The sequence below is a fragment of the Cygnus olor genome, chromosome 8, assembly GCF_009769625.2.
Source record: "Cygnus olor isolate bCygOlo1 chromosome 8, bCygOlo1.pri.v2, whole genome shotgun sequence".
Classification (NCBI taxonomy): Eukaryota; Metazoa; Chordata; class Aves; order Anseriformes; family Anatidae; genus Cygnus; species Cygnus olor.
This window is the reverse complement of record NC_049176.1, coordinates 22,649,895-22,662,529: the sequence shown is the minus strand read 5'-3', so window position 1 is coordinate 22,662,529 and position 12,635 is coordinate 22,649,895. Positions and strand designations below refer to the sequence as shown.

Genomic DNA, 12,635 nt, shown 5'->3' with positions numbered 1-12,635 from the left:
AAATCGGTTGTCTTGAACTGAGCTCTTGAAACATTCTGCTTTTTGGTTTTGTTTTTGTTTTTAGATGTTCCATATTGTGCTGGGCTTAGTGTAATTGTTGACATGTTGGGTTTGAGTTCTTTCTCTGTGCAGCTTTTCTGTTTTATATACGAGTCTCTTGATGTTTTATGTTAGCGTTGCATGTAGCCAGGCTGGGCATGCAAGTTATCTCACCTCGCAGTTCTGGAGCACGTGTCTGACGGTGCAGTGCTGTTACCCAGAGAGGCAGAGCTGAGACCTGGAGCTTGGAGTGATTCCTTACTGGGCCGAGCAGTGGGTGTTCAGCAGAGGCCCAGCTGAAAGCCCAGGGCTCCCACGGCGGTCAGCAGGGGCGGTGAAGCGCCTCCGCAGAACTCACACCGTGGGTGGGATGAACTCACCTCCGCAGTAGCTCATTTCTCTACATCGATTAGAAGCTGAGTCTGAATTTCGAACTGAATGCGTAAATCGCAGATCTGAGGTTCAGCAGGGTTACTGAGGCCAGGGTGACTTCCCAGGACAGCATCACATTCTCCTCCTATTTTCTGTGGCTGTTGTGATGCCCGCAAAAAGCGTGATGCCAGCGTGCTAGAGCTGCTGTCCCTAGCCCTGAGTAGTATTGCAGCATTTCCTTGCGTTCCCCAGCCCACAGTCGTTTGCTCTTCTCTCCTGTTACGCTTGCCTGGTATTTCCACGTGCTCTGCGTGGCAGCTACTGCGGAAGAGCCCTGCTCTGTGACGAGGGCTCCCCTGTGCCATGGAAGCAGCAAACAAAATAGCACCTATCGACCTCAGCAGAGCTGGAAAATGACAGAAATTTCAAGCATTTGTTTCGTGCCCCATCCGTTAGATGGTCCTCCTTGACTTAGGACCCCTGCCTCGTCCTCCCCCCAGCTGGAACGAGCGCTGAGCGTGCTGTTTGCAAAGATGTGTGCGTGCGTTTTTCTTCCTTTGCAGGGTTCTGCTCGGGGTGTGGACTTGCTGGGTTTTTTAATCACTTCATGTGATTCTTATCGTGTGTTTGTATAATAGTTTGGGGTTGATGTAATCATTGTTACATGTATTTCATTAAGAGGTGTGCGTGGTGTGTGTGTGTGTACTTAGGTGTTTGCATAATTCATGAAGTCAAGTATGTTCACATATCCCTTGTTAGCACAGGAGTGCATGCAGTAAGTGCCTACGTCTTTGTATCGGTGGCTCCTTGGGAAGGTGCCCTGTATTTATATGGTATGTATAGAAGTATATACTTTTAAAAACCCACAAGTTCTACCATTTATTTTCTTTCTTCTACGCCCGCCCTAAAAAAGTAAAGAAAAACACACGCTCCTGCTTGGGTTCTAGGATGGTTTATTTTTTCATTCAGCCATTAGTTTATTCGTTCAGGAGTTGTACACTGGAAAAAAAAGTGCATCCATTAGACAGTGAGGGCTTTATTTATGAGGGTGGTGGTGTTTCAAAGGGGAGGCTGTCAAGTCCCAAAAGAGCCTTTCATGGTGTATTCTCAGCGTGCTTCTGAGGCCACTGCTCTGCTCATCAGGAGGAGAGGCAGAAATGTGGGCTTTACAGAGCAACTGTGTGTTTCACTGGTCCCTGCGCTCACTGACGTTTATTTACATATTGGGAGAGTAAATGGGTAGAACAGATGGCAACCAGACATTTGGTGGTTCTGTTCCCGTATGCTCCTCAGGGGGCTTGCATTCAGTTTTTGCAAAAAGCTTGTCCTATAGCGAGGAGAAAAAAACCAGGAGCCTGTTCACGGCTATGAAAGGCTTGTTGGGATTTTGCTGTAGTGACAGATTCGAGCATTTAGTAACACGTGAAATAATTACAAGGTTTGTTTTACAAGTCCAGCTAATGGCTCCTTAAGATAAGTCCATCGGTGTGTCTGTCTCTTTTAGTATTATTGCTGTTTTCACCATTAGAGTGAATGCATTTAGATGCAAAGTCAGAGATCTATTCCTTCTACAAACTGAGTTTGAAAAGTATAGGTCTCTTTATATGGGTTCTGGATACATCTTGGCTTTTTCTGCAAGTACTTTAACTCATTGGTGCTCGTGTAAAATTGAAATACCTGAACAATCTGCAGGCTTTTTCAGGGTATTTAATATGTATTTCTTCACTGTACGGTTTTGAAATGGAAGATTTACTTCCATACCAAGTTGATTTTTTTCTTCCTTTCTTTGTACACACTGGAATGTCAGTGCAGATCTGTTCCAGAGTGCGAGGCAGCTTGCATTAGTGGTTTGTTGTTTTTTTTTCCCAATGTGCACATGTTGTTTGTTTTAGAGAAGTGTTAATTAAAGCACTTCTCCTGGGCAAAACCATAATATAAATACACATTTTGAAAATATGTTAAAAGGGGAGATGCAACGTAGGTTTTGGACGTGTAAAATATCTTAACCCGCACATTGTTCCTTCCAGTAAAGCAACCAGGTGTTTCTCAGTAAAGTGGGGAGAAATCAGATGAAAACGGAAGAGCTTGACCTTTTGTGCCTCATGCCAGATCAACAGTTTAAATAGTTTGTGACATGGTGAATTCCAAGGACTTATCGGTAAACACGTGAAAGTGCCTAGCATTTGTAGCAGAGCCTGACAAATACAGTGAATACCAGGCCTCGGTTATTTTTACCTGCATTGCGGAATCTCCTGATATTTGATTAAAATCTGTAAAGTGAACCTTTTTTGTAATAAAAGGTCAGTGCTGAGCTATTCCTTTTTCAACCGAGATGGCTTTCAAAGTAAAAGTAGATTTCTTGATCCTCCCCGAGAAAAGCAACTCAGATTTTACCAAGTCTTTTCTAACGCCCTTCTTATTAAATAATGTCTTAAAAAAAGACAAAACTAGGAAGCCATGTTCTCCTTTGCAAGGAGGCTTACCATAGTGAATGGTAGCACAGAATGTGAAAATGTTAAATGTCAAGAAAGAAACAGTCTTCTGGAGACATATCTAGAAGGCCGATTATTAACAAAAATGCAGCTGAAACTTGCTAGTTATTTGTAGGCCATGCAGCTGAGATATTATGTTAGGATTAATTTAAATGAAGATAATTAACAAACTAGTAGATTCTTGGCAGTACACTCCACAACCCACAGGAAATGCAGAAAATTGTTTCAAAGTGAGAGTTTTTAGCCAGACTGTATTGGTAGTGTGTATGGTTAATGAAGCTGATATGTCTCACTTGCTATGTGACCACATTTCTGTGATACGTGCGGCAGTTTCCTTATTTACTTTGTAAGGCACTTTGGAATCCTGTGAGATCAAAATTAAATAAAAGCCTGTTATTAAATAGAACCTAACTTCCTCTTTCTTTTTTTTTTTTTTAATATGGGGTATTGCTGGCTTTAGGAAATGTATTTCTAAACTGAGCCCACCATCGTTGCGCAATTACTGAGTAAATCACATCCTACATAGTCCTTGATTTTTTTTTTTTCCCTGATAAATAACATAGTTTAAATATCTTTTCCAGTGATTTGTAGTCAGATGCAAAGTCAGCTAAAAAGATTTTTTCAGAAGGATTTCTTTTCTACGTCGTTATATAACTAAAAGTAGCTATCATAAATACTGTAGAGTTTCATGGCAGTCTTGAAAGCCATGGCTTCTGTGTCCCAGTTCCTTCCATTAGGAGCAGATGATGGCAATTTAGATGATCACATATTCTTTATGACCCAGAGCTGAATAAGCATTAATCAAATAACTAATTCAGTAACAGCAGGACTCAAGAAATGTGGACTGGTAAAAGCCAGTAACTATTTCTGGCAGAGCATGGCAGACCCTAAGTTTTTAAAAAATAAAAATAAAAAGAAGTTATGGGTATATTTATTGCTAAGTCATCAAATGTTAATCCATATGTGGTCATTTGTATTTCTGAAGGGTTTATTATTTTTTTTCTTTGACAGACTGATGTTTTAGTATTGAGCTGCGATCTGATCACAGATGTGATTTATATAAAGTTGTGGATCTCTTCCGGGACACATGATGCTACTCTGTCCATGTTGATGAAGAAAACTCATGAACCTGCAGAAGTGGTACCAGGACAGAAAGGGAAAAAAAAGCCAGGTATGTAGATGGGAATATTTATTTATTTATTTATAAACATTAGTGAAACCACTATCATGTGATATGTATATACATGTCATATATGTATAATTATCAATCAGAAAGTGAAAGAAAGAAAAAGGTACAGATACTCTGTTTTTCCTCAGATTCCCTGGTGGGGGTGTGACTTGCTTTTTTCCAGCTCAGAATTAAGTATTAGACTCGTGTAATTGTGCAGGCTCCCATCCAAAGCTCACAAGAGTTAAGGGAAAAGCTCCAGGTGACTTCAGTGAGTTTTGGATCAGTCCCTAAATTTTTGTTACATATGAACATTAAAACCGCTAGTTTTTTTCAAGGGCACTCAGCGTCAGTCAGATTGTAGCTGGGAATTTTACAATTGGCTGTCGGACCAGATTTAGATGGATAACAAATACTTCTAGAAATTCTTCCCTCTTGTGCTGTGTACTGAATTATCCTTCTGAGATCACATCCAGGAGCCTTTCAGTAGGCAAAACTCCCACTGATTTCAAGGATTTGGTTAGATGCTTATCTTGTCCTTCTTACTATAATATCTTAGTGCTTTGTGATCTTTAATGGATCTATTCTCACAACACTGCTGTAAGGCAGGGCAGAGCTATTATCGCCATTTTACTTCTATGCTAAAGTACTAAACACCATACAGTTGCTCCCATACCATGCCTCTCATTTATTTTAATGGTATCTGTTAAATTGCTGAGGCTTGATTATTGCCAGCGTAGTGGGTCCTGGTCCATGAATAAAGCTCAGAGGCATTACAGTAATACGAATAAGAAAGCATAGCTTCAAACTGTTTGAGAGGAGTGAAATGCAAGCCAACAGTTGGACTACGTGTGTGTCTGAAAGTGGAGGAAATGTGTTTTTAAAAGAAAGCTGCTTAGACAAAGATTTTCTGGAGCAAAGAATAAGGATAACAGGACCGAAAGCATTTCGCACTTAGACTTTTGTACAGCTCTAAACCTCCCTGTTTTTGAAAAGGCGATCCAAGCGATAATGGCACATAAAGCATTGTCAAGAGCATTACTATAGCCACAAAGATGAGCATTCAGAAGTTAGAGATGGATGGATCTATGGTTAAACATCATAGCATAGAACATAAGCTCTGAACACATACGGTGGGGGCAGTGAGGTACACGAGGACAAACAAGATCCTTTGAAGACTTAGCAAGTGTGTAAACACACCAGGTTGTGCATGCATTCTTAATTTGCTTGGGAGCAAATCCTTTTTCTGTGGTCCAGTGTTCTTTCACAAACAGCAAAAGAACCCTATTTCCACCAGTTTTCAGAACTCCTTTCTCCCCCTTCCAGCCCGACTTGCAGAGTCCTCAGTTTTATGCTTTTCTTGAGAGCTTGAGAGCTATGCACCCTTGAGAGCTTTTACTTTTAAATATTTAAAAAAAAAAATAGTTGCAAAACCACAACAGTCAAGCTCTTCTTCCGGGATCAGTCGTGACAGCATGGCTGTGAGCATCGCGGCTGGTGTGCCTTGCTTGTACCTCTTGATGGTACAGAAGACCTTAGATGTCACCTGCTGTTTGGTCAGTTCTAGGAGCTGAGCCATCAAAACAACCTTCCCTTAAGAATAAAACCTGCCAAACTTTTTGCAGCAAAAATAGAAGTCTTGAACAATTATGTGAAGCTGCAGTTTTTCTAAGATTTGTAATGGAGCGAGATAGTAAAAAGTATACTCTTGAGACACAACTCAGCAGCCCTTACTGAATGCCATGTTTCTTCTCCAAAGAACTGGAATACCAGGGCTTTTCAAGGGAAGGGCCACCTAACTGTTTAGATTTAGGCTAGCCACTTTTTTTTCTAGCCTTAGAAGCAGCTGAGCTGTTTTCTCTGAAGTTTTCCCAATGTTGCTCTTAAGGCAGGCACCTAGCATTAGAAATTTCGTACCAGTTAAAATTTGAGAAAGCTTACGAGCAACTGAAGACAAGATGTTAACAAGGAGTGTGTCAGGCAGCTTTTCATAGTAGGTGGCACTATTGGCTCCTTCTCTAATTCGTGGCACGTACATGGTTCTGTACATACTTGCACTGTACTGTTGGAAGCGTTATTATTAGGAAGTGGATCCTTAGTCCTGACAAGCCACTAAATATATCTGGGGCTTTATTTATTGTCTGTCTTTTCCTACAAATTCATTAGTTTTTGAGAAGGAGCAGCACGACTTACCTCCCATGGCTCATAGTGTCTGATGTAAAGTCATTGCGTTTAGATTATTAAGCATTCCAGAACTGTGATATAAGGAGCAGTTTTTAAATTAGCATGAATTGCAGTATTAATCAGCCACGGATTCAAACCGATGATTTTCTGAAATGCTTGACATAACTCAGTTGCAACTTACAGGTGAAGTTCATTGGCTTCTGTACTTAGAGGATCAACTGTTGGTGATAATCGTCTCGTTGGCTTTTTGAATTGATTTGTAAGAGGCATGCAATAAAAAAAAATACAGTAGAGAGCTGGTGAATGTACTAACCCAAATAAAAGAAAGCGTGTCAGGAATTCAGGCACTCGAAACTGGAGGCCATGTGCTTAAAGGTGATGCGCAAGGGATTGGGGTGAGAAGAAGAGTGTTTTGAACCTTTCTGTGTATAAAGAAAAGCAGAAAAGATGGGGATGGTGACTCTTTCTGCTTGTTTTTCTTGTCATTGAAAGCAGCAGGCATGTCATCACTTGGTATTCCCTGTGTTTGCCAGAAGACCTCTGGTGGTCTCGGCAGGCTGCATCGTGTGAATTCTCTCCCTTTAATTGAAAGGGTGGGGATACTGAATCTTTAACAAAGGTGTCTTTTTTCCCAAGTGTCAATTAATTATGCTGATTAAAAGCATTTTAGAAAATCTGACTTAAAATTATTTCTTCTCCCTAGTGAGTTGCTCAACTCCCATTCTCTTGTGATGTGATTTCTTTAGGTCATCAAAGCTCTCAGAAACTGATGGGATGTAATTGCTGGTGTAATTAATAAATTACAATAGCTGTGTCAAATCCTTATTTATCTATTATGAGGAGGCAAAATGCATCCTGTATTCCATTTTTCATATGTTAAACCATTTTTCTAGTTAACATCACTGCAGGTTAACACTTTTCTCATACTTTACTCACAGAGATTTAGAAAACTAGTTGTGTTCATTCTTCCATTTGTCTTTCCTCACAGAATAATGCCAGTGCGATTTGTGTCTCTGGCTAATTGATTTTAATCATAATTTTTGTCTTTTTTACATTGCAATAATAAAGCTACTTATTGCCAATGCAGGGGAAAAACTTCCCCTCACCTGGCATCTGCTCTCTAGCAAAGTGCGCTTTATCCTGATGGTACTTGATTTGTCAGCCTTACATGTTCAGGCCTATTTTTGTATTTCTTTGCTGTAGGATTAATTTCTGAGAAGAGGGTTTGCCTGATCACTTGGATCAAAGCCTGCCAGTAGGAGAGCTTTGAACAGCTGTGTAGATTTGACTTTATTTTGATAGTGGCTATTGGCTATGGTAAACTCTGAAGGAATAAATATGAAGAAAACAAGGGACAGGGCTGAAGTGGGGAAAATGGGGTTTAAAAATGCAGTTTGGCTGTGAAAAGATCTTAAAGAATTAACTGCTTGTTGAACATGCTGTTACTTCTACGTGGTTAAAGGCTTAGAATATAGGAGATTTTATATCTGCAAGTTTGGCCCAAAATAACAGTATTTAGTGGGAGAAAAGTTTTTTTTTTTTTTTTTGTTTTTTTTTTTTTGTTAAAACTGCAGCTTGGCATTCTTGCACAACCTGTGTTCGTGTAAAAAGCAGTGTATGGGTGCCACCGGAGTTGTTACATACTAAGTGAGAGTAAGCTGCCACCACTATATTCAGAAGGTGTAAAAACCTGTTCAAAAATAAATGATTATATTTCAGTAGACCAAAGTCACTGTTGATGTGCTGTCACTGATTGCAACAGATGGGAGTTGCCATAATAATATATGGGACTATTAAGTATTCACTTGCTTGGCAGTTTTATGAACAGATACTTGAAAGAAGTTAACCCACCCAGAAGCACCAGTGGTAGAAGTCTCAGAATCTATACCTTTATGTTTGTGTGATGTAATATTTCTATTGCTATCTGTATTTGTCTGAAATGGGAGATCAGTTGCAAAGTAGTTATGTCTTAACTCTCTTAACTCTCCAGACCACCTGATTCCAATGTGGAGTGATTTACGATGAGGCAGAAGCAGTTGGATTTTGAAGAGCTCTCTGCTTGCAGCTGAGGGAGAGAGAGGGAAGGAAAGCACTCTTAGCATGGCTCAGGATGGACTGTTACATGCCGGGACCTGTAGTTGGCACCTTCATAAAAAGGATGCAAAAAACTGCAGGGACGGTGTTTCAAATGTCATGATACATGTGTATCAGCTACCCGGACTGAAAAGCAGTCAACATATATTGTGTAAAAAAATATAAAAATAAACATTGTGGATTTTTTTTCAGCTTTATTGCAAATTCATTGATTTACAGGGTCAGTCTGAAACCTGGTATTTTATATTTCAGGGCTTGGTGGTGGTCCCATTTGTCTTCCCAGCATACATCAAGACAGGGTTATATAATTTTATTTTATTTTTTATTTTTAACTTCAGTGGAGCAGCGTGACTTCATTGGAGTGGATGATACAGGAAAAAGATTGCTCTTCATGGCTAATGAAGCTGACCTGGATGAAGAACTTGTCATTAAAAGATCCATCCTTCAGAAGTAAGCTTATGAGTCCCTGTAATAGAAACTGAACTTGGAATGGGGGGGAAATAATGGTGGAGTAGGAGTGATGGTTAAAGACGTGAAGGAGAATGAATGGGTGAAAAGGTAACTCTCCATGAAATGAAGCCAGTGTCAGTATAGTTCAGATACAACTTAGATTCAGATATTCAGAAGTGGTAGGTCTAGGTCCATAAATTAGACTTTAATCTCGCTGTATCTGAGAAAGGCTCTTAGGATTTCATACACTATTCATGCATATAAGGCACAAAACCTCAGCTGTGTTTCCTGGCCCAAAAATATTAATTAGAAAAACTTTGTTATATCCACCATTAAATTGCACTGAGGATTTGGATGAATATTTAAATATGCCAGACATAGCTGAGCTTTCTGTGCAGCATAATTCATATCCGTTAGTAGAAGAATGAAGGATGGTTTGTTGTTTGTGTGATTTTCTGTAAAGTGACTTTAGTTTTCTAAGATGCATATTGTCTGACATCCTCTGTGGAAACTCTGCTGGCTCCTTCAGAGACCCGCCTTTGTAGTCTGTCCCAGGCTGACAGTCAGGCTTTCACCCCTGTGAGGTTAGACACCTGCGGGGCAGCCATCTGAGAGCTGGGGAATTCATCCATGTGGACCCTGTAAGTCAAGGATGAGGACATCTGGGGTCTGCTCCCAGATAATCCCTCTGTGAAAATGCCTCTGCTGTATGCTGTAGGCCATGTGAAATATCTGAGCTTTAACAATCCTCTGCTAGTTGTAATCTTTCCTCGAACATCCTGCTACCAGATGCGAGGGAGGTGCTGTATGCCTGCGGAAAGATGACTCGTCCTCTGCCAAAGTTGAAGGATTGCCCTAAATGATGGTGGCCAAAAGCGAGCCATGTTAACTGCTGTGATGGAAAGAGCCTGTCCCAGGGTGTCGCCACTGTCTCCCTTTCTTTATTTTATTTTTTCTTGGTTATGGCAGGGATTGAGCTGCAGGCATGCGTTCTGTCCATATGCAGCACTTACCAGCATAATATGGGAAGTACAGCACTGTTGCATTCTGTGGTTTTGAACGAACAAAGGCTAATATGTCTATTTTGAGCTAAGGAGGAATATTTTATCTACTGTTAGTGATGGGCTTGTCTTTACGGCTCGCTCCTAGCAGTAGCGGGGAGCTCCGATCTAACAACTTAGAAATTGCTGTAACATATGTGAGCTTATTTGACCTCTGATTTTACAGGTTCATCTAACCAGAGGTTTCTCATTCCTGTTACCCTATAGCTAAATTAATCAGGCTTTATCCTGCAGGCCAAACTTTGCCTTCAGGAACACCTGTTCAGTTACGTTGTCTTCAGCAGACCTTCCTGAATGTAGCTGTTCGGGAACTGGTAAATGTAGTGTTGGTAATACACAGATGGGGCAAAATCTGTGTGTGTCTGTCTTAGCTTTGATAGCTGTGCATATGTAAATACAAAGCGTTAACTACCTTCCAAGTGAAGCCTGCAGATAACAGTCTAGGAGCACAAAGAGAGAAGATCTGGTAAGTTTGTTTATCTAAAAAAAAAAAAAAACATTTTCAAATTAGTCATGTGCTGTAAATATTCTCAGGTGGAGTATACAAGTAGCCAAGACCATGATTTTGTTTTGAGATTCAAAGGATAACACCTCAAACAGGCTGGCAGTTCGAAGTATCAGGCTGAAGCTTTGGGCCAGTATCTGCTTGGGCGAGCCTCTGATGTTGCTGTTCTCCGAAGCTGCCTGCTGTGGACGCTGGTGCGTGCTCTGTTTTACAGCTGCCATCTTGGAGAAGCTCTGAGGGAAGAAACATACTATATGGAAATTGTCAAATATTTCATATGAGGCAATTCCAGGGTAGCAACAACTGTGGGAGCTCTAGGAAGACAAAGTGTTGGCAGCTGATGAAATTCTAACCACTGCGTTGTCTAGACCTGCTCAAGCCCCGACTTTCTCATGTGAGAAACAAAAGCAATGCTTAAAACTATCTTTGAAGTCTTTTTTTACATCATAGTAAAGCAAGAAAAAAAGGAGCAAGCCCAATCTCGTTTTTCTTCGTGGATCACTTGAAGTGACTGACTTTCAGCTACCATGTTGGCTGTTTCTTGATCTCTGGACTTTGTTTTAATGAAATAGCAGGCGTTGTGGCAAGATGGGAGAATTTCCAGTACACTCATTTGTTCCTCTGCAAAATACAATAGACAACTTGAGGGTGTTGCTTTTGTTTGTTTTGCTTTTAATGGTCCCTTTGAAGGGTTATGGTGGTCTTGTTACATGAACTCTAGAACTCTTTCAGTGCTTGGTTTGCTTTTCAGATCCTTTTCATTTTCTTTTTTTTTTTTTCCCCAACCCCTCCTGCTTTTTAAGGAGGGGGTGGAAGTGGGGACAGGGAGGGAGTGGTGGAGAGAATGAGAAGAGGGAAGATGAGCTTTTCGTTAGAGCTAAGAATCATGTTACTGGTAAAAATCTAGATCCTGTATAGAAATGGTTCAAAGAACCTTTGGCTTCCCCTTCTCTCAGGAGGGAAGTTCTGTTGACAAAACATCCAAAGCTGTAGAATGCAAATTTAACTCCTTGAAGAAAAACCTTTTTCCTGACCTTTGCCTTTTTCCTATCATTGGATTTCACACTCTTCGCTTTCCTGCCATAAAAGAGCAGCTGGTGGGGAGGGACAGGGGAAAATACACATTCTCCTGAGTACCTGTTGAGTATTAAATGTTTGTTTGCTCTTGACTCAAGTATTTTTGTAATAATGAAAAGTATTACAGAAAGAAACATTTTAATAGGATTTCTAAGTTCATGGTATACGCAGCTCTTTTTCTCAGCTTGGTTGGAATTTCTTTTCAGGACTTGTTGCTTTGATTTGCTTGTGGGTGGTTTTTTGTTGTTGTTTCTGTGACTTGTGGATGGCTGTGTTGGTTTTGAGAAATACCTCTCCTTGATACACCACAACAAGGAGTCTTGATTTTTCTCCTTTGATTACCAGAAGCAAATCTGTCAAAAGCTTTTTGTGTTGTTTTTTGTTTTGTTTTGTTTTCCTTTCTGTGCTGTTAATCACGCTGGTGACAAGTCACACAGGTAGGCAATACTCCCTGGAGTAAACAAGCGCAAAACAGGATCAGATACATCCGTTCAGTTATATTTGGTCCCATCAGGATGGGCTGGGAAATGAATTTATTGGTAGTGCCTAGAGAGACTAATGCTGCTGGGGAAAGGATTTTCAAGGAAATGGTTCCCTGTTTGGGTCTGAGAGCTTAGAAAAAGCCATGAACAGCCTGTGCATGTCATTCACTCTGGCAAATAGCTGCAAGATGAGATACTAGAATTGAAAGAAATACAGTTTGGGGAAGTTTCAAGAGCCAGTTTAGTGCTCTTTGAAGAGGAAAAAAATAAATCTGTGCTCATCCCTGGAGCCTGGTTTTGCCAGTGACATCTCTCTGACTTAGGGCTTGGCAGCATGAAGGAGTGAGGAAATGATGAGAATTCCATAGCTGCCTTTTTTGTTTTCCAGAGAGAGGAGGGGCAAAGGTATTTGTTTTCAAAGCACAATTACAATGGACGGGGAACGTTTTGCTCCACCTCAGATATTTATGGTCATGCAAAGTGAGACAGTAAAAGACACCTGTTGGAGCAGGTCTAAATTTGGAGCATTTCCTTTCAAGATATTGTGGGCTGTGTAAGGGTGAGTTCAGTCTTCGTGGTGTTCCATCTGCACAGCCGCAGGTGCAGGGCTTCTCCCCAGAGAATATGTTAATAAATCACCATGACAATTCCAGCTACTTATTACCTCATGTGCTTCAGACAGAAAGGAATACCTCATCTGTAAATATATGT

General features: G+C 40.5%; 1 protein-coding gene across 1 annotated transcript in view; it reads left to right on the top strand.

Annotated features, from left to right (window-relative positions):
- The window catches only part of EIF2B3 (eukaryotic translation initiation factor 2B subunit gamma), a 96,301-nt gene that overhangs the window by 15,786 nt on the left and 67,880 nt on the right, over positions 1 to 12,635 (top strand). Inside the window, exons 4-5 of the mRNA XM_040565155.1 lie at positions 3,915 to 4,074; positions 8,688 to 8,799. Of these exons, the coding sequence (XP_040421089.1) occupies positions 3,915 to 4,074; positions 8,688 to 8,799 (272 nt within the window). The remainder of the gene's footprint in view (positions 1 to 3,914; positions 4,075 to 8,687; positions 8,800 to 12,635) is intronic.